The sequence below is a fragment of the Tympanuchus pallidicinctus genome, unplaced genomic scaffold, assembly GCF_026119805.1.
Source record: "Tympanuchus pallidicinctus isolate F22 unplaced genomic scaffold, pur_lepc_1.0 scaffold14, whole genome shotgun sequence".
Classification (NCBI taxonomy): domain Eukaryota; kingdom Metazoa; phylum Chordata; class Aves; order Galliformes; family Phasianidae; genus Tympanuchus; species Tympanuchus pallidicinctus.
Window position 1 is genome coordinate 16949927 of NW_026294659.1, and position 22844 is coordinate 16972770.

The following is a 22844-nucleotide window of genomic DNA, read 5'->3' on the forward strand; positions in this document are numbered from 1 at the left end:
CTCAGACTGGCAGTGATACTTCTCCCAGTATGATTTGGAAAAAAAAAACTAGATAATAAAGACATCAGCTATGATTATGGGAAAGCAGTGACATCCATGGTATTTTGCCTCTGTACAGCAAAGGGAGTAATGAGGAATACTGCAGATGAAGATAAAATGCTTAATAAAGTAAGACAGATAAACCAACCAAACCAAATAAAGTGTAAAGAACGTGGGAAAGAAAGAAAAATAGCTGTGACCAACTCCAGGCCTTTTTAAAAATGTTCCTCTCCACTTCAATTTATGTCCATGCTATGTTTCAAATAAAACCGTGTAGGAAAAGTTGTATGTAGGATGACACTCACTTCATCAATACAGTCACAAAGATCTCCCAACAGATGTTTCCATACCTACTTAGCCCTTCTTGGAGATTTTCCTTAGTTCACGCACAAGAAGAAGCTGGACAAATAATACATTTACCTATCAAAAATTTTTTTTTGTGAATTTCAGCTATTCAGTGGCATTCTTCTCTTTGCAGGAAACTTCATACAACCCAACATGCTACAGATCCGACTCTCTGCCTCCTCCAAAGGGAGCTTCTGTTGTATGGCAGCCACCATGGCTGAGCAATTGCTTGGTACAAGACTGATATGTCTTGCCAGATGGATCCAGATCAACCCACTTCTGCTTCCCCCCACTGCCAAAAAAGGGTTTATTTCTTCACGTGTCATGCCTTTATTACTTGCAGATGGAGATTTTTCCACAGACAGTGTGATTAGCCTCTAGAAAGATATTGGGGCCGGGTATTTAACAGGGGGGAGTGCCAAAAAAACAGCATGGGAAAGAAAAAAAGACTTGAAAAATCAATAGAAGTAAATGGGGTTTCAAGTCATGCGCTGAAATACTCAGTGCAATCACTCAATGCAAGAAGCATGGAGATTTGGAAGTTCTGAGTACCTTAAACATCAGCAAAGAAAAGGTAAGCTTTTAAAACTAAAGGAAAGAGGATGGAAGGACAAAAACTATAAGTTGAGGTGAGAAGAAATGCAATTAGAATAACAAATAAGCAACAGAAGAGCTAAAAAACAAAGGCAAGATATTTTAAAATATTCAATGTTAAAAGCAAGGATAAATATCAAGGGGGAATCTTAGAGCTACCCGAGAAAAATAAGAGCCTCAGTATAGTCAGCAATCATACCTGGTTAATTAAAGCCATTCAGCCACATGTCTGTTCTCAGCAGACTTGCCAGTAAGTGGTAGCTGATCTAACAGTTCACATGTACTGCATTTTTGTCAGTCCATATCAACACAAAAGCCCTCCTTCTTGTGTGATGCTGAAAACTACAACAGCGTATTTTCACTGCTTGGTATGGACTAATGAGAAGATTCCACCTTAACCAAACTCAGCAAGACAAAGCCAGTACAAAACCAGACCAAGAAAAGCTGGACTAGACCATAGTTGGAGATCCACTGCAGCTATGGACACAGACTTTCCAGGGGGCATGAAGCCCACACGAAGTACCATGAAGCAGCCCGATCCCTCTGAGCAGTCACTCCACCAGCAGTGCACACATAAGACCAGTGCTGATATTCAGCAAGAACCTGACACCCATAGCCAGGGCTGCAGAACTACAAATAGAGCCTACTGGTCTGGACAAGGACAAGGCCGGTTGGAATGGAGGGGTTATTCTGTGACTGCTTTAAGTGACTTTAACAATACACCAAATTACCTGCTATTTCGTTTTGACAAAAAGTGTAGTTGTACAATCTGGTTTTATATCTGTTTTAAGGTCACCTTGTAGAGACATGACAGATTTTTGCTCCAATTCCTAAGTGCTTTGTTATGTGAGTTCTGTCTGGTCCCAAGCGCATGGACAGAGTTGGTTTTGGTTTATCATCATTACTATTGTCATCATTGTATTTACCTGACTTACCTGAGTCACTACTTGGTTTGAATATTTACGTTAACTTGCTGCAATAGGAAAAACAGCACCACTGCACTCAAAAGTTAGGGAACACTGAATTTTATGCACAATATTACAATCAGTTTGATGTACAAACAAAAAAAAAAAGCAAACATTCCAGAATATTTATTCTGGAGTTTCATTTTTTCTTTTTTGCTTGTATTTAATAGCGGTATACTGCAAGGCAGAATACAAGCTACTTGCTGTGACTCATGTAACACTTGAAGTCCTTCTTGGAAGTCAATGGGAAGTCCCAGAGCAATTAAGTACTACACATACACACAGGTCCCTGCAGGTCCCCATAATTTTGTGCATGCTTTGCACTTTTCAACAGGTTTGTGGAGTTGGACACAGCTGCTTTGTGACTGGGAGGGCCATGCAGCTGTGCAAGTAGCACAGTAGGTAGAATCAAGACGGGGAGAAAACACAAAGTTGCTAGAGACTGTCAGTCTCCTTGAGAGTGGGACATGCTCCATAGGACAGTCTGTTTGGGATTGGAGTTTTTTCTTTTGTTCGTAGAACTGATTTTTCCCTGGCTCTGCATAAAGCTTCACAGACCACTTTGGAAATCCTTACTCAAGCCAGCAGCTCCACTAAGCAACACAAGCCTGCTGCATCAAGCAAGCTATCTCTGATTCGTACCACATAAAATCACATCTCAACTACCAAGCTCACTTTGTAGCCCCATGAAAGAGCTGGAAAGGGTCTAGAGACGGGTTCATCATCATCTTATCAGACACTTCAAAGACATTGCTTTGTTATCAAAGTGTTATTTCCTCCTTTTTGCTTCTATCAGTCACAAAGTCCCTGAGTTCAATGCAGCGGCATCTGTACATGCGGATTTCAGTCCATTGTTTTTACTAACACAATGTTTAGATTGTTTACAGCAGAGCAATCCAAGAGAGAATGCCCAAAGGTAGTTTTGAAATGTGACATAAAATAGAAAGACAAACCAGCTTTGCACTTCAAAAGGAGACTTTGTTCTGTAGTGCTGTCACAAACACTGCATCAGCAAGCAGACTACTGGCACTTAAAATTAATAAGAGGGAAGTTACCAAAGCCAACATGTCAAAGCAGCGGGTACCAAGGCAGGACTCCTGCAACACCCTGAGCAACTCATCATGACCTCACCTTACTCTTCTAGGTGTGCCAGGGAAAGGACAAGAGACTATGGAATAATATAAAAACTCCGCTCAAAGCCTCAGGTATATTCTTTTGTCTTTCAGACTCCTCTTCTGCTTTTAATTACAAAATGGCAGGAAGGTATGAATATACTGCCACAGAGACTGGAGAAGGGAGAACACAGAAAGCTACCTTCACTACCAATACATCATTAAATTCTTTTCTTTGACATCCTGACAGTAATTGCACTGAATGGGATTGAATTTTGTTAAAATGACTTTAAAAGGGTTGTTGAGAATTTCCTGTGGGATGCAGTTGCAAGCACCAAGGCTTTCACTTCGTTTTCTCTGTTGCCCTTACTCTCCCATGGGGCTTATTGTTCATCCTGCCTTTTGACAGCATGAAGGCCTGTGTAAACACCCTTTGAAAAGAGAAAGCTTCACCAGATACTGCCATTTGGGTTTGTTTTCCTCTGTCAGAGGGAAAGATAAATATTCCTACCTGATTCACAGCTAAGCTTGTTGCAAGTGTATTTTTAGCAGCCAACCAACTCGGCTGATAAAAGGAATGAAACACAAACGATTATGTGAAATTATATTTAGAAGAGCAGCATTTTCTTTTTCAGGAAAGCAGTCAAAGAGTTCTGAAAACTGGACCCAGCAAAGAGACCGTTCCTGCACTGGGGAGCTTGCAGGTCTTGTACACCATAGGAAAAGAAATACTTATCATTTAAAACAGAGTCAAACTCATGTGTGGGTTTTTTGCCCTCTCTAAATAAAATGAGATTTCTTGATGTTTTTTCAGACTGCTTGCATGTCCTACTGCTTCCTAAAAGAAGCATTGCTTTTGAGCTCTGGGTCCCAACTCTTTTCCAAAGATCCGTGTGCTTTTCTGTCATGCTAGGTCTTGATTGAAAATCATGAAGCTGCCTGAGCAATATCCATCAAATAACGTATTCCAGTTTCATACTCCTTATTTTCAGCTTCTTTTCACCCTGAATTACAGAAGGCAGCAAGCGATCTAGATTATTCCCTGCATAACGCAGGCAAAATGCTGGTGACTTTTGTAATCAGTGGTTCAGTGAATACTTTTCAATGCTCTACCCAAATCGGTGTGAATGATGCAAGTATTTTGAGAGAGGCAAACAGCACACCGCTTTCCGGCCTACAGCGCCGTGTTTTGTTTCACACACAGCGACTGCAAACGCCCACAGATCACCACCACCACCTCAATGAAAGCGCCGTTATTTTTACCTGCTTTAAAAATAACAATAATAACAACAACAGAACACTGTCATTTCATCCAGGGTGAGCATGAATCAGCCTTCTGCACTATTTTTTCCCCCCTCTTCAGCTGAGTAGTCTGTTTTTAGAGCTGCCGCAGTCAATAGCCCAAGAAGCTGAAGGATAGCTCTAGCGGTGACTACCAGTCTTTCTCCCATCTCTCTGCATGCAAAAGAGAGAGAAGAAATCTGGATTGGGCTGCCTGTGTTTTTTGTGTCCCCATGCTGCCCTACGTACCTTGGTAACAGCACGACTGAAGATGCTGAACAATTAAACTAGAGAAAATGTTTTAACAGTAAAAACAGAATTGGGTCTGCTAGTTATCTGGACAAATAACATGGATCTGAATCTTCTCTGATCAAGAGGGGAACCAGTCCTGCCAGCCCCCCAGAAGTGCACTGGACATCATGCCAGCAAGAAGAGGTCAAATTTTGCAGTGAGAGGTTCTGCTGCTAGCAGCTCAGCATCCTCATCTCTTCCTGACAGCATTTTCTCTGCCCATCTCAGAAATGTTGACCTTTCTCCTTCTTCCTGACCCCCTTTCCATATGTATGGGATACAAATCGATCCCCTAAAGCAATAAGTAGATTTTCTCCTTTCCAATGCCCCAAACTGCAGGGTTAATAATTTAAAAAGGTCAGCAGTTCAACTGCTGATAGAGAACCTACAGACTAAACCTGGCTGCTGCTCAAATATTTGTATTACAGTGGTACCAGAAGTTTAGCTTGAGATAAGACCTCAGTGCACCCGAGGTTATCTGTCCTCGTGGCACCAATCCCTAAAGGATCACAGGGAACAAGCAGAGAGACCTCAAGACCAAAAAAAGCAGCTTTAGGGCCAGATAGGCACAACTGGGGGGCTACTGCCTGCACAGCAGCCCTGTGGACTGGTGCCTATGACAGCTCCCATCTTCTACAGTGTAAGCACAGTTTAGGAGACTCGGATGCAGATCTGCAGAAGTATCCAGGTGCCTGGCTCCTGATACTGAGAGGATGGGGCCTACATGACTTGCCTGGTGTCACATGGCAAAGTCCGTGGGAGTTCAGACTTAACTCCAGTTGGCCCAAATTTAGAAAATGTGGTCTCTTTCTTAGACAGCTCCCTATAAATACACCTAAGAACAGAATAAGAGACATACTGGGTCAGACCAAAGGTACACCCAGCCCACCATCCTCCTGTCTCCATAGCAGCCAAGAGCATGGAATTGGAGAAGGAAACAGGGACAGGCAGTCATGTGTGATATCTCCACCTGCACACTCTCATCCTCTACCAGGTGCTGCTCATGGACTTTAGACAGAGATATGGTATGGCTACACTTTATTCTGTAACCCTCAGAAGACTTCTGCATGATTAACTTGTCCTACTTCTCCCGGAGCTCAGGTGAACTTTGAACTGCAGCATCTTTCTGCAAAGAGATCCACATCCTGCTTATACACTGATTAAAAGAAGGTCCTAAAGAAAGAAATACATCACAGAGCATCAGCTCTGGGTTTCTCCTGAGAAGATACTGTGAGATGAACTGAACAGCCACAAACTCTGCATTGTACTCCTCTTTCTTCAGTCTTGTGAAGTCCCATTGGGGTAATAAGATTAGTGGAAAGAGCAAACAAAAGACAAATGAGGGACTTCTGTGGTCCCATTCCAACCAATCCCTAAGCTTCAGATTAGATATTAGGAGAAATTTCTTCTCAGCAAGAGCAGTGCTGCAGTGGCACAGGCTGCCCAGGGAGGTGGTGCAGTCACCGTCCCTGAGGTGTTCAGTAGCCGTGTGGATGTGGCACTGAGGGACGTGGGCAGTGGGCGTGGGGGGGTGGGCTGGTGGTTGGACTGGGGGATCTGAGAGGTCTTTTCCAGCCTTAATGATTCTATGGTTCATCCCATCTGTGTCATTGATTGATATTGGGCAAATGGGTTCATCTCCCTGTACTGCTGCATTTCCACCTGCAAAACAGCAGAGACAACACCCTCAAAGGAACAGCACAGCTGCTCATTAGGTAACAGTGGTACAGAGCTTCAGAGGCAAAACAGTACTACAGTAGTATGGGTCTATGCTTAAGGACATGGAGTTGGTGCAGCTCCTCTGTGCTCACCTAAAGTTAAACTTTCAGGCAAGTGCTTTCTGGAGATACCTTTATTGTCTAAAATTTGAACATCTAAACAGTATTATAAAGATGAGCCAAAATGCTGGCTGGAATACATTTTGAAAAGGAAGTCACCTTGCTACATAAACACATGCATAGATACTGCTTCTGGGATACATTTGTTCCAGGGAGGGTTTTTAAGATTACCTGTGAACTACGCCTGCCCGATGAAGATGTTCTACTGCCAGAATGAGCTGCCTGATGTATTTGCGTGCTTCGTGCTCTTCAAGTCTCTTTTTCTCATAGATCTTGTGCATCAGGTTGCCACCAGGGCACAGCTCCATGACAAGGTAGTAGCTGTTTTCAGTTTCCAGAATATCCAGCAGCTGGGCGATGTTCGGGTGGCGGATCATCTGCTGGATCTGCCCTTCCCGCCGTAGATTCTTGGTGACATAAGTGTCCTTTTTGGCTCTTTTCTTGTCAATTACTTTCACTGCCACCTAGTGAAAAATGGAGGAGAGGGGATTGTTAGCAATCATGATTGATTCGTGATAATCGATAAGTGATTTATTGCTTTAACCTTGCACAAACAACCTCAACAATAAAAATAAATAAATAAAACTACGTCATTCTCAACTGATACACCACTGTTTAAGGCACAGCTACCCAGGTCAGAGAAACAGCTGCTTTTGCAAGCCCAGCCTGACAATTTAGCTCTTTACCCCCTTGAGCGATGACAGATAAAAGTTATTGCGAGGAAATCAGTAACAAAGGGCAGGCAACAATGTCATTAACCATTTCCAAATACTCAGCACACACAGTGCTGGACATTTAATGTCATCTACTTTCTGAGAAAGTCTCCAAGTTGATATTTACAAGATGTGTCATATTTGGCTTTTCCCCACATAGGCCATACGACTTGAGATTCTATGTTTCCATGACAAGCTTCTTAAACTATAGCCAAGTGTTAGCTCTTACATGACTGAAAAGAAAAAAGAAAAAAAAAAGTACCACTAAAAACAAAGTTATTTTGGTACCAACCTCCCGGCACTTTTTTTTCCCTCCACTTTCTTTTAAAGCAGCCTTGAGAAACAATCTCCTCATTACCTCTATAACTGAGCAACTTTGCAAAACCCTAAAAGGCAAAACTTTGTTTTTAAATGTAACACTATATAGAGCTGTCCATGTCAACCAAAGCTCATCATGAAAGCACGTAACAGAAGAGAGGGGACTTTACATCACAACATTTGCTATCCCCTATCCAAGTGTTTTCACTCTTACTGCTGGTGCAGAACACCACACGAGAACAAAAGGAGGAGGCTGGCTATGCTACAGCATGCTTAAAGAACCTGATTCCTTTTACTGTTTTAACAGAGGTACTAAATAACTATTTCAATGAAAGTATCTGCTTTGATCTGCTTCAAATTTGTAGATATCTATTTAGTGAGATTTCTTATTTAGAGTGGGTGCTGCAGACTTCCAGGTCAGCTGTGCCAGATAATGATTTAACAGCATATGTCAGCTGAGCAACAAAGGCGCGCTGAATCCTCCTCCCCTGCTCCTCATTTCCTCACAGCTCTGCAACAAAGGAAGTCCTTCAATGCATGCTCTGAGCCCCAACAGCTCAGGGATTGTTACCGAAGTGACAGTTGCTCATTTGCCAGGGTGAAGAGAGGGAAACGCTGTGCTTGGTCTTCCTGTGAGACACTGAATTTTGCATGGAACTGATGGAAAAGGTTCTTGCTTGCACAGGTACGAGGCCAACAAACTGCACAAGAAATGCCACAATCCCTTTGCCCTCCATGAGGGAGGCACAAAGATGCTACACTTGCATATCTGCTATGTGCCTTGATTTGGCCTGGGAGGATCTCCTGCATCACCTTACTCCTACAACAAGGAGGAACAAGAAGAAAGCCTTGGAGTTTTACTGACCTGACTGCTAACTCTCAGCACTCAGAAAACAGCCCAAGTCAAACAGGCATCCCTCCTCGCAGCTGATGAGCCACCCACTCACAGCTTGCTTCCAGCTGCAGCCAACTACATCATCACAACTCATAGCATTGGGGTTGCTGGTCTTCCACAGCAGGCAGACAAAGTTGCACACAACACAGCTGGCCACACTCCTCACGAGGGAAATGCCAAGCACACATCAAAGCATGTGGCAGTTCCCAGCTTGGCTAACCTTACCTTGCTTTCCACAAGCCAAGGAAAGGTTAAAGTAGTGAACAATTTGGTCTTCCTTTAGAAAATAAAAGCAACCCAAAAAAATACAGCAACCAAATTTGACCCAGGTCATTTGACTGACTGAGTCAAAGACAAATTTTTACTGGCAGAGGACATGAAGAATAAAACTACAGGAGTCTGGGCTTAATAGTTTAACAACCAGAAGTCAGTGTTGTGGTATACATTGTTATCTGGATCCATTTCTGCTGTTAGAAGATTATTCTAATGAAATACCTTTGATAAGAAGACAAGGCTAAACACCACATGCATGACAGCTGCCTGGGTGAAATGTGGAGAAGCATCAGAGCCATAAATGCCTGCGAGCTACGTTCCTGACTAGTCACATTAAAGAAAGATCATTTCATTGTGAGATAAGACAACAGGCAAATCAGAGCTCTACTTAACCATTTCTGAAACCCTCAGGTGATTCACCAAGGAAACAGTCCTAGATTAGTAAGTTCTTCCATCTAGTGAGATAAAACCAAGAACACAGAGGCTTATACAGATTATTTGGACAGCAAACCACAGAAGTCATTCTGGTGAGGACGAACAAATTAATGGGTAACAGAAACATGATATACCAGTTTGTTTGCTGGCAGCACAACACAACCTCTGCGTAAGTTGGAAAAAAAACCACACATCAAAATGTTGATATTTTCCACAGCTGTGGGATATGCAATACGGATTATTAACAAAATGGAGCAGCAACCTGTTATACGTATCAGGAAATCATCCTGAATTCACTGACTAAAAAAAGCGCATTACTAAATGCAGGCATATCTCCTACACAGGCTGAGCAAAGCTGTGGGCAACAGGAGCAAACACCTGAACCAGAGAGACAGAGCCAACCACATGCACACAATTACTTAGCAATTTCTTTACTATCACAAAGAACTTGCTATCTGTGCCTTAAGGACAAATTCTCTCGTTGATTTTAACAGATGCTTGGACAGGCACCCTACCTACCTCAGCAGAGCTGACTTCATACCCACCCTTTGCTCTCGGCTACACTTCCAGTACCTTCCACATCCCTTACACTGGGTCCAAGAGGTCTGTCAGCACAGCTAACAAAAGAGGCAATAACAGTTTTGTTTCAAAATGGCTTTGCACAGGGAAAAGATTGAAATGCCAGTTAAGCCCACAGGAGACTTCATTTCCCATACCGGACAGGACACTGGTTTCAGTGCCATCTTGCTTTGCTCATGGAGGAGGAGCAGCACCTTTCTTCCTCTCCTAAGTCTATGCCACAGTACAGGAATATCTCAGATGGATGCTGTTCTCCCTGTCTCAGTCTTGATTCAAAAACCAAGATCTTTAAAGAAAACTTGATATATCTGAAGGAAAAATACACAGTTGACCCCAACACATAAGCAGCCTATCGACTTCCATATCCACTCTCCGTAACTGCATCTGACCTGTACCTCTCCCTCTCAGCTCATCCCAGATTGTCCTACCCCTTTCATGTATTTTCCTGCCTTCCTAGTCAATTGCTCTTCCCTCTTCACTGCTCTTTTTGCTTTTGCGTTCTTGTAGGGTCCCTTTGCTTTACTAAACGAAATGTGTCCCATGGTACAAGAGTTGTGCAAATGGGTACGCACTGTCTGAGCTCTGGTCGCTTTTGTGATTGTTTGTTCAGGTTTCTTGTATTTTCCATGAATATACAATTCAATTCTGAAGCATACAGAAGAATTCTAAGGATCAAACTGTGCACTCAGTAATTCCAGGGTCGACTTAGCTCAGTATCCCTGATTTTGAGTTCACCCAGAGTTATACCAGGGTAAGTGGAGAAGGAATGTGCCCCAATGCATTTAATATGCACAGCCTCATGTATTTGTGTACACATCTGAAAATTCCCTCCATATAGAAGGAAAATGCATTCAAAATAGAAAATACTGTAGATGTTACCTAACCATAAAACAAATGCGTTCAAGCTTTCATAACCTACTCCAGATAGAACAATTATTCTGTTTTGCTCTCCCAGGTTTCACGTAGGGGCTCTCTGATCTCTATCACCTGAGCTGAACTGTTGGCCAACACTGGCATAGAACTAAAAAACAAATGATAAAACAAGTAATTATTCTGAATATGTAGCAACAGTGGCTCTTGAAATTCAACACTTTGCTTTTAGGTAAACCTTTTCTGTGTAAATAAATAAATGGTTTAGATTATGCTATGAGATACAGAGATGAATAACAGGCCATATTTTTGGTTCCAGAATCCTAGAATTACTGCTGGAATGAATTACCTTCCCAAGTTTATGGTGTGACACATCATATGAGCAATTGCTGCTTCTCTCAATCGTTGCACAAAAATAGTTCAGGCTGGGCTAAAGTGTACTGGAAGGGAGCTGAGGGGGAAGTGTAAACACCACTATTCTGCAAAGATAGTTGGAGGAGAGACAGTCACGATGCTTGCAGAACCCAGCAGCTAGAGCAACATCAGCAAATACAGCCACGTGCCATCACCCAAACAAAGGCACACGTTTGACACACGTGGGTGGAGGATTTTTGCCAGTCAGTGTTTTAGGAGGGTTTCTGGAGCTGCAGAGAGAGGCAGGGGGTGGAGTTGGCTGGCACCAGACAGCACGAAAACAGTCATAGCAATGACCTGAGAAAAAGCAGAAAAGACACAGTTCAGAGGGCCAGATGTTGTCTGAAGAAAACTGGGAGCATGGGCTTCAGGTGCTGGATGACTGAGGCAACCAGAGAAAGCACATTTTGCAACGTCTTTGTAAACAGTCATGCCTCAGCACAAGGAATTGCAACAAAGCACAGAAGGCAGTTCAGAGAAAGTAGCTGGGTTTCCCCACAATCCTACACAAGGACAAACAATGCTTTGGCTCCTCCTTGTCTTTTCCATCCTCCACGTCTCTTCCCCAGCTACAAGGTAGAGAAAAACCTATTGATGGAGAAACAACTTACCTAAGCAGCAGACCCCTGCCCTCAAATCTGCAAACACACCTCACCAGATCCCCCACAAAAGGCTAAGTGTACCAGCATTCTGCTGCCAAGCTTAAGTCTGCCTTTTCTCCAGCACACATTGCCTCAGGCTCAGCTGGCCTGCAGCATGCAGTGGCTTTCTGTTGAGCTCCCCAAGGAAGCCCCAGAGCCAATACATAGGGCTAATATTCAAACACATGCAAAATTGACAGAGAGCAGCATGTTTTTCAGAGGTTTTACAATAAAAATATCTCTCTCTACCCAGCTTTTCCCTGCTGAATATCAGGCTTCATCTAGTTAAAGGCATACCATAATTCCACCTGAATAAAACCTAACTTAACCATAGTATGACTGCCAATGACTGCAGTCACATGGTAAGCTAGCATTCAGAGGACTCAGGTCCAAAAGCAGCCTTGGATTTCTTGCCTACCAGATTGAGTGTCTTTGTGCAGGCTGTCACTTGGCAGAAGGTTGCATCACTAAAGAAGCCTTTCTGCTTGCCAGTAAATGGGTTTTCTCAATGACCTGTTTGCTGAGTCAAAGTCAAGAGGTCTTAAACAATACTCATGTCAGGCACGTGCAATACCGACTAGAAGAACAACTTCATGGCAGTGGCACCAGTCTGACAAAAAAGTGTTAACGACATGTTTACCTTTACTGAGAACAGAAGGCTGCGTGTGACCTCCCATAATAAGAGAATGACATTTTGAGGACTCTTAAGTAGCTTTCCCACTCCTCCAACCACTTGAATATTTTCCCTCTGCAAATTCCCTCCTAGCTTTAAATAAGAGGAAGCCAGTTCCTGCAGATCTCTGCCAAAAGGAACTTCAGCTGAACAGAGAGGAAGCCAGTCTGAATAAGAATCCAGCAGGCACCGTGGGATTTGGCCAGGAGACCAACACAGCACAAGAGAAGAAACTCCAGCTATGGACTATTGGAGGGACACCCCATTTCCCATCTGCCCCTCTTCCTTAATTTTTTCCTTTGTTTTTTTCTTTCTTTCTTTCTTTTTCCTCCCCAGGAACTACTTCTGGCAGCCCTGCTGGAGGTGATGCCAAGCCAGGCAGCAGAGCCAGTTCTCAGCACTGTCCCAGTCATCCTGACCATTCATTCACAGGTTACAGGGCACAGCTGAGAGGACGCTTAATAGGAAGGCCCGGGCCTCCATCCTGAAGCAAACTTTCAAGCTAAGCCAGGAGAATGAGACAAATAGGAATACCGTGCAGATATTCCCTAGAGCCATCGTTACTACAAGCCAATCTCCAGTTCTTTTTTGCAGTGCCCAAGACAACTTTTGCAGTGAGCTATAATTTTCTTCCCTCCTTTTGGTGAAAGGCATTATTCGTAGCTTGCTTTCTATTTACCACTGTTTTACTACAAAAATCTGAGCTTATTTTTCAAAGCTGCTTGGTGATTTTGGGTGGCCAATTCAAATCATATTTGACAGACCTAACTTTGAAGCCTGCCCAAGTCTCAGTACATTCCTGAAAGCAATCCCTTTAAGAGTATCTTGGTTTGGGCATCCAACCAAACAGACATATAAGAAGTTGCTTTACATAACTCAATCCAAGAATTAGAAAATGTCAACTTTTTCTCTGGGCAGTGAAAAAGGTACTCTGCTGTACTATAAAATTTACTGTGATTTAACAGCTAATGCAAAGAATATTTTCTTATGTCATAAGTTCTGGTATCTTAATAAATAGCATTATAGAAAAGGGTCGTCCAAGTAAATGCATACCAGCAATCAGTAAGTTGTACTCTTTCAGAAAGGGCCACACATACTCTGCTTGGGACAGAAAGAAATCAGAGATTTTCTGCCACAACTGTCGGTCTAAGCACCATTACAAAACACAAACTTAACTTCCTCTGGAGGAGTAAACATCACTAACATGTAAGGAAGACAATACGCCTGCTGCTGGGCATTGGCCAAATTGCCTTGCAGCCCATACCAGCCATGTCAGAGAATCTGCTTAATGCTGCTCAGGGGACATTGCTGGCAGAGCTCTCCTGGCTGCCCTGCATGGCTCCCAACTCCTTAACAAATGATAGCATCCTATTCACCCTTCAAGAACTGCTGTCAGACAAGACTGCAGAGCATTTCTAAAAGTATCACAAAAAGATAAGCAACTGTTATCTATTCTCATTACAGCCTTGTCACTCATCTCAGCAAAGTCAGCAATCAACCAAACCTACAGCAACGCAAAAGATCTGCCTCAAGAATAACATCTGTTCTATTTATCAAGGATACAGAAGAGCAACCACTCAACCATGGCCATCTGATACCTTTTCTCTTTGCCTGGTATGCTTCGCTAAGAATGGCATAGGAGGAACTGAATCTGAGTTAAACATATATGCATATGCATATATACACACTGAAAAGGCTTCTCAGTAGCTGTACAGAGAGAGCTGCATTGAGATTTTACATTAAACAAGCAGTATCATCTCTGCACTTTACTCTTGAGTGGTGCTGTTCAACCTTTGATAACTTCTGTATTTCTCTTTGTAGGATAGCTGAATCATATATATATTATAAATATATTTTTTTTTTCTTTTTTATTTGCTCTGGCATTAGGAAAATCAACAATTAAAAAAAATGTGGGTAAGAGTCACTTCTGTTAAAATATTCTCTTTTCTTCGGAGTCTCTGACAGCATAAGCCCAAAGTTTTGGAGTTATCAAGAGACAAAAAAAGCTACTGCAGAGATCAGTACAGGACAAATGTGTTAGTATGCAGGGGACCTCTCACTGTTGGCAGACTAGACAGTCAGGGAAGGTTTAAATCAGCCCCTAAAGAAGCATAAACTTTTCTAAATAGCAAAGTAGTTCAGAGTATGCTCATTCATATGCTTCAGATTTAAGGCAGCCTGAACGAAACGAATCAAAGCGCCAGAAGATAAGATCTTACCATTACCTACAATGCAACAAAGATAGCACCCAGCAACATGCAAAAGGATTGTGGATTATTTTAAATAAGCAAATGAACCATCTTGCTGTCACAGCTAACCTGCTTAAAAAGCATAAGCAGGATGTATTTGTTAAAGGAAGAAAAGGTATTAATTGCACCTGCACATGGCACTAGGGACTATTATTAGATTACTGCAACCAACTGATGGTGCAAGCACTTTGGTTATGATGTTGAAAGTTTGCAAAGAGTTCCTTCTGAAAAGAGTTTCAGGAACAGTCCGAGGTCCATGAAGTACTTGACAGAGTTACAGACCGAAGCTCCAAGTTTTTAATTAAAAGAATGATAAACAGTGACTTGGTTTTCTGCAAGTACCAGCACGAGAAAAAGACTGCAGATAATAGGCAGCTCCTTAACAAAATAAAATTAACTTCCCAAAAGGTAAATTTGGGCAAACTCAGGCTGCAAATACAATCCATGTTTTTCAGGTGCAGTGAAGCAGTGAAAGGAACATCTTGTCTTACTGAGATGAAAGTAGACTCTGAATTCCCACCCTCCCCACTCTTAGAAGTATGCAATAACTCAATAAAACACTGATACAGATACTCTCAAAGAGAACATCAGCTTACTTAGGAAGTCAAGTTGGATGACGATGACCATGATGCCTTTAGGCACTAATGCCTGTACATGTGAGGAGAATAGCTCTGTCCTAGAACAGCTAGGCAAAATACTCTGGGAGCCATTAGCAGTGACATCAAGGGGATACAAATTTTGAAAACTCTGAGATCTTTGCTTGAGCTCTGTGGCACTGAAGACACAAAGTGTCATGAAGAGTCATGCAAATATTGCTGCTGCTACAGACAGCCCAACTCACCCACGCACCTGGCTGCCTACTGCATCAGCACAGCAAAATTAGTGTTTCCATAAGAATCTGGAATTTTGATGTGCCAAGGCACTGGCCTTCGCAAGGACACACTATGGGGTTGCTCCCACCATGCCATGTGCAAGGGCAGACCGTATGAAGGCTTTAAAATAAACAGCATGGTAAGGCTGTGAGTGAGAGCCTCACAGAATCCTTAAAAGTTGGAAAAACCACTAAGATCATCCAGTCCAACCATCAGCCCATGCCAGGTACTTCTCCAGCCCTTGTCCTTCAGTGCCACATCCATACGGCTCTTGAACACCTCCTCCCTGGGCAGTGACTCCACCATCTCCCCGGGCAGCCTGTGCCACTGACTCACTGCTCTTGCTGAGAATTTCTTTTTTCTCCTAATACCTAACCGAACCTCTCCTCATGCAACTTCAGGCCATTTCCTTTCGTCCTATCTCTGTTACCTGGGAGAAGAGGCCAACCTCCATCTCAGCACAACCACCTTTCAAGTGGAGGTAGAGAATGATATGGTCTGCCCTGAACCTCTTCTTCTTCAGACTGAACAACCCACATTCCCTCAGCAGCTCCCCATCAGACTTGTGCTCCAGAGCTTCCTCATGGTTTACCTTAGTCCCTTTCACATGGTATGACATTCCCCATATTTCTGTAATTCCTCCTCCCTCTTTTTCTTCCTCCTCCTCCAGTCAGTTGGGAAGGAAAAATGAGGTAACTGCTAATCTAATGCATTAGTGCCTTGTCTGACATGGTCTGTTTCTACTGAGCAGCTCCGCTTCACTGGAGAAGAGCCATTCTCATCCATACTTCCCTTCAATATGTTTTTTACTTCACGCTGTATTTATGGATAATTTCATGCTATACTTCACTAGTAACAACTGTTATCTTCTCCTGGACATACTATTACTCTACTGTTCCTGTGAAGCCAACTGCCTACTCCCCCCTTACAAGCAGAAGCTAATACCCTTATCTGATGAAAGAAAGGACAGCAGTTCTGCCCTTCCCAGACATTCTGAACAGAAATTCAAGTTTCAGAAACAAGTTACATTTTTGCTCGGTGCTATACATGGAAATCAGCTGAATGTGCATGAGATACATATGGGTGTGGATACAGGTTCATCTATGGGCAGAACACAGTGGGTCATGGCTGGGTCTATCTAGCCTTTGGCAGAAACTCGGTGACCTTTCATTGCTCTCTCGGTCAGCTAATTAATGGGGTAGCAATAATGGTGTCCCCCGAGGGACAAGAGCACATTTTTTTTTACCTCCCCGGCCTCTAAGGATATCTACACAAGCCAAAAGAGATTATGCAGGGAATGATGGACGTGGTGGTGGCAGAAAGCCGGAGGCAAAGATAAATGAGGATGCAATACTGACGTTCCTCAAGAAATCCTTAGAAACTTGTCAAAACCAGCCTTCAGGCCTGGGCCATGTACTGCCAAAAGAAAGCGTGTATCTGAATGCCTGGAACAGCTGGATTTGCCTAGCCATTGAAATGGAAAAATATTTGCTGAGTATCACTTTCCAAATATCAGCTATTTTGCAAAAAGGGGCTCTCTGACATGCTAAAACACTGTCCATCACTCAATACGAAATCTCTTTTGAGCTCGAGGTATTATCAGCTAGCAGGAAAGATGTTTTTTCAGGTCTTGTCACACAAGCACATGGGAACCTGATGTACAGGCACTGCAGCAGATAGAAAACCAGCTGAGATGTGCAAAGTACTCACCTTACACTGTCTGAAGCTGATGGCTATTCACAGCCATCATGGAGAAAAATTAGTGTGACAACTGCTGGGAAACAGAGGCCTCCTCTACCCAGACATGGTCCCAGTATGCTGTCAGAACACTGGGAAGCAGCTAGAGCTGAGGCACAGCAAGGCATGCATTGTGCTTTGGTTACAAATGAACCATATCCTATCCAGCTGCTTTTGATAAACTACAACTTGCCCTTTCAGTGCTGAAAACTTCTGTCACAGCGAGATGGATGAGGATCTCAAATTGCTTGGGGAAAACAAAAGCAGAGATTCGATACCAAATAACATTCTTCCAACACCAATGTGTGTGAAACCTTGTGGTCAGTATTGCTTCCCACTTGCATGATCACGGGCTTGAAGAGTAATCATGGAGTACCATACTCCATGCTAAACAATCCCTGTTTTGCATTTCAGCGATCAAATCCAAAACTTGACTTAGAGAAGACAGAAAGAAAGAAAAAAAGATGCCTGTTACATCAACAGGAGACACTGCTTTTGAAGACCAGGTATCACCCTCCTTTGTAGTGATACAAATATAGGAGATAAAACATTTACAAATGCTAGGCATCTCTAATGAAGCTTCTTACATATATGTTCTCTCTCTTAGCTTTGTGGGCATTATCCACAGAAAATAAATTTATTCCCTGAAAAAAAAGAAAAAAAAATGTTTCCATGACAATCTTCCACAACAGGCAGAGAGCAAAAGAACTTCCGTATATATAACTTATCTTTTTTTAGTTCCCTTTGTTGCAGTGATTTTCCTCTGAGCTCTGATGGCACACCATGAACAAGAAGAGCTCTGTTGGGACAAGTGTTGGAAGTGCCAAGCCTGTAGCCCAGCAGCACAGTACAGCAGCAAAGCATTCATAGAAAGGGAAGCTTGGTCAGGGTGGCACCAGCTTTCTGATCAGTTTTTATGGGTGCTTTCCCCTGTCAGACCACATTATCTGCTCACCCTCTTTCCTGAAGTGGTCCTTCCCTTCATGAGGAGGAGGTTTGACTATGCTTCGATACCAAACAGGTTTGGCAGTGCTTTACCTTATCAGCTTAGGAATGAGCATACTCTGCCCTAATGTGGGCCCCATGGTCGTGCTTGTGGTTGCAGCTCGTCCAGTAAAACCTACCACAAAAAGCCTTCTTGGTCCTCCTCATTTGCACCAGCTCAATCAGCCCACCAAAAGCACTGGCAACTCTACATTAATGCCCTTAACGAGATCAGCCAACAATTGATGTAATTCTTCTTCTGGCCAATATTTACATAACCACTAGTTATCACAGAATTTTAAAGGTTGGAAGGCACCTTTAGAGATCATCCAGTCCAACCCTCTGCCAAAGCAGACTCCCTACAGCAGGCTGTTATGGATGGGTTAAGATCCTTCTTCAAGACCTTGAAGAGTTGTGTAATCAGCACACAGACTTCCAGCTCATTTATATACAGTTGTTTATAGAACACAACAGCTTGGTTTCTAGACTATTATTTCAATTCAGTCACCAGAAGGGTCACTGTGTCATCTTACAACCGCTTTACTCACGGAGTTATATCCTTGTGAAGGGTAAGTGCTGCTCCTTAATAACTTCAATTTTCCTGAGTGCCGGCTAACAAACAACTCACAAGGGCAAATGGGCAGAGATGCCTAATGTGTTATGCCCACTGAAAGGCAAGAAGCTATGGTAGCATTCTCCAGCTCCTACTGCAGAGAGAGATGTGGCAAACTGCAAAACGTAGAAAGAAAGAAATGTTTTAATTGCCAAGACACTTATAGGTAACACATGCCTGCAAAAACAGGCTCACAGCTTTACACGCCATTAAATATGTTAAAAATACAAAACTTGCAAGAACAAACACAAGGATCCAGATGTGAGTACCACATAAGATCAGCACCTGGTGTCAATTCAACTTAAACACTCAGCTTTCCTCAATCCCGCCTATGTCACTAAAATTGTGATGGTCTATATGAAAAGCAGCACACTGCTGACATGCACTGTTAGTGACATCCTTAAAACCGCTGAATGTAAACTTGAAAGCAGATTATCTCAAGAGGATAAGCAACTGCCACATGTGCATCAATTCGGCTCAGTGCAGAGCAAGTTGCAAGCTACAGCTGAAAAATATTAAAACAACCTTCCCGGAAGACAGACTGCAGTAATTAACAGACTCTCTTGCCTATTCAAGCCTATACCTGCTTACTCTGAGGGGGCAATATAGAAAAGGGTTAGAGGCAAGAGCGTAGCTTTATAACAAGCGCCTGTTGCAGCTAGTTGTGAACAAACTGTTAGCAGGTGCTCCTACACGAGACTGAGCAGGTGACTGCACATCAGCAGTCTGCCTTACTGTCAAATTCTTAAACGTTTCGTAACACACACTGGGGAATTTTGTGCTGACAAAGCAACCAGCTCTCTGGTCCTGCTTCCAGCCAAGTCTTCCCTCGTGTCATTGCAACTGCTACAGCACCCTTCAAATCATTCTCTGAAGTATCATATGTCAACAAAGCACACATTTAGTGGCTTCAATACAAATTATGCATCTACATGCATATATACAAGCCTCTGTGAAAAGAATAGTGTCAAAGCTGTGAAAGCAAAGACTTAAAAGCACAGGAATGTCAAAATTAAGGCTGCAGGAACACCCTCATTTCATTTCCTTGGTGCCTACAATTACAAGCAGCATCATAACACATCACCCAGGTGTAACGGTTGGCAGCTGTTAATAAAAATGAAAAGCACCCCTGAAGAAAGCCACCACACAAATTCATGGTAAGTACTTTCTCTAAACAAGCTTTTCTTTGGGAGATAGATAAAATTAAAAAATGTGTAGAGAAATGGCTATGAAGAGAACTACTCATTCAATATTTACAGTGAGAGCACAAACACGTCAAAGAAACTGATATACAAGTATCACTGAAGGAGAAGCAGCCTGCAGCCTTACAGTTTTTGGAGCAGACAAAAGGACAGCGTGGAACTGGAAGACCAGTGACAACACCAGAAACTTGGCTTTTGTTTACTAAGAAATAACTTCTTGGCCCATCTGCTTGGTAAGATGGTTCTAAAGCAACTCGCATGCACACAAAGACCTGAAAACTCAAATCAAAGGTTAAGATCCTAGGACTATGTGTGAGCATAAATCACAATTTTCTGTTCCCAAGCCAGCAATACTATAGGGCAGCTTTGACTCTTGGGCACAGACAAGTCTGACAGCGGAGAATCCTGATGCAGAAGTCCTCAGTGGGAATCCCACACCACATTTGTTTCCCAAACGGAGAAGAGGAATGCCACAGGGGTGGCACAGTCATTGAGGGCAGAAAGGAGGCAAAAATCTCATCTGCCAACATGCCCAAAGGCATCTAGCCACCAAGTCAAGCCTCCATTCTCTCAAGTCCATGGTGGAACACAAGAAGAAAACAGCAAATTTACTCAAGGCCAAGTTGACACAGCATGGGGAAATATGGCACTGTAACATCTGTTGTTATCCACCAGCACTAATTTGTCCATGCTTCTCTACATCCACCTGCCTATATTCTCCTGAATGGTTGGTGACTATTCTAGGAAAAGCTGCTGGAAGATGGAAATGGTGCAAAACACATCGCTCCAGCCTTTGCTTCCAGTGGTACATCCAGAAGCAACTCAACAACCACCCTTTGACACGAGCAGGAGATTAGAAATGAGATGTTGAGACCAAGGTAAAAGCTGTCTAACAGTTTTCTCAGCCACAGGCCGGATTTCAGAAGACAACCATGCTGGCTGATGCAGGGCAGTCACACAACCTGCCAGACTACCAGTGCATCTCATTTTGCCTCCCTGGAGGTATCTAGAGCTCCCAAAACAAAGGTGCAGCTTCTCCAAGCCTCGCACCCACTGATGAACGCATGATGTTCAAACAGAAACGTGCCAGCGATGCTCTGAATGCATTTCACAAAACTACATGCCACCAACGTGCCACCAGCAGGGGACAGAGAGCCTGTGAGACCGCTGCCCAGGTGTGCTTTCAGATCACCTCCCCTGTTCCCTCCCTGGGGTTTGCAATGGGTGCTGCTAGCTCTCTGCAGGGCGCTTGCATTGCCCACGTAGCACTTCCACGAGTCTCTAATACAGCTTTTTAATTTCTTTTTCTTTCTTTCTTTCTTTTTTAAAGTATTTTTAATACAGAAATGCATTCAGAAAGCAAACCCTTTTGTGAAAAGGCCACTTTCAATATTAATTGCTTTACCTTCATAAAAGCTGGTAAACTGTATTTTTAGCAGCTGCTTCCCACTAACATTGTTACAGAAAACTACTCAACTAACTGTAACTAAAAATGGCCCTTTTGGAGTGTAACAATAGCACTAGAGAAACTGATAAACACACTTTTCAGCAGATGAGAAATCAAATGACTCAATTTACCTCCATCTCTCTCTTTGTAGAGACAAAGATTATACTTCAAAGTAAGGTAAAAGCAATCTCAGGTCAAGTTTGCTTATGAAGACTTCAGCTCACACCATTCTCTCCCCTCAATATAGGGCCACCCTGCAATGCCACACGGAGTCATTGAGGGTTATGGAGTCATTTCATCGGGGTCCACAGCAGATGGCACGATCCGGTCAGTCTACCAACAAAGCATACCCCTGCTGCACTGACAGGAATGTAATTTCAGCTGTTTAGAACTACAGAAAACATTATCTTGCAATGGCTGCTTTCTGCTGCCCGGTGACAGGCCATGCTGAGCCTCAAGCGCAAGGGTTGGAACAAACTGGGAGTATCCTGGGCAGAGGCTCCACAAGTTAGCAGGATAACAATGCAGCTATCCCAGCAGGGTTTCATAGCCACAATTTTAATCTAAATTGGCTCGCTCTTCAGAGAGAAACTGTTTCCTTAGGACTGGCAATAAAGACTGCCTGCGCTGATCTAACAAATCAGCCTTCTACCCAAAAATGTTAGATTATAGGCTGTGATATTTTTATTCAAAAGCAATGGAAAGAATAATCTGTTCAACATTCTCCTGTGCTCAGCTAAAATACGCTTAATTGCATCAGGCATTACCAAACATTTCTCCAGCCCAGACAATAATAACATGCCTGACATGCTGGTAATACAAACCCCGAGAAGTGCTGCAAAAGATTTGATTTCAAATCCAGTGCTACAGACATTCATAGTGAAGGTTTAAAGCCTCACCTTAGCTCACCCTCTCGTGCTCAGGAGCTGTTGGTTCCAGTCCCACGCACTGCAATCAATGTGCACAGCCCATCCAGCTGCCCTTGGAGCAGCTGGTAAAGCAACTAGCGCCTGGCCCACAGCACACAGCATCTTGTGCTCTCTTGAAGACCTCTTCAGCTTCTAGCCGTTTCAGGGTGAGGTAATGGCAGATTTTTGGCATTCGCTCTGCAATTGCCTTGATTCTGTACAATGCATTGTGTCAGTGCAATGGATCTGAGCCTGGCTGGGGACTCATTAATCCACAGATTTCATTTCTAAATACACAATTTTCTGAAACAATAATGCGCATTAACTCCTCCACAGTCACTAAAGTCTGCTGCAAATCAAAACCTGCTTGGGCACCCTCGCTGAAATCAGATATTCTGGTGACCGTAACAGCTTGGACTGTGCCAAAACAGCTACCAGGCATTAGCAGTAAGACCCCTACTTCACACTACTACTGCAATTTTATTGAAACTTAGGCAGCGCCCTTGCTCGACAACGGCTTTACAAGACAGAAATCAGATGTCAATTATTTTTTATC

The 22844-nt window shown here is 43.1% G+C and overlaps 1 protein-coding gene across 3 annotated transcripts in view; it reads right to left on the reverse strand.

Moving 5' to 3' along the window:
• HUNK (hormonally up-regulated Neu-associated kinase) overlaps positions 1-22844 on the reverse strand; it is a 57144-nt gene that overhangs the window by 31186 nt on the left and 3114 nt on the right. For 2 of the 3 annotated variants that reach the window (XM_052674077.1, XM_052674078.1), the window contains exon 2: positions 6637-6929. In XM_052674077.1, the coding sequence (XP_052530037.1) occupies positions 6637-6929 (293 nt within the window). Of the gene's footprint in view, positions 1-6636; positions 6930-22279; positions 22374-22844 lie in introns of those variants that run through there. The other variant, XM_052674079.1, reaches the window with a different exon arrangement.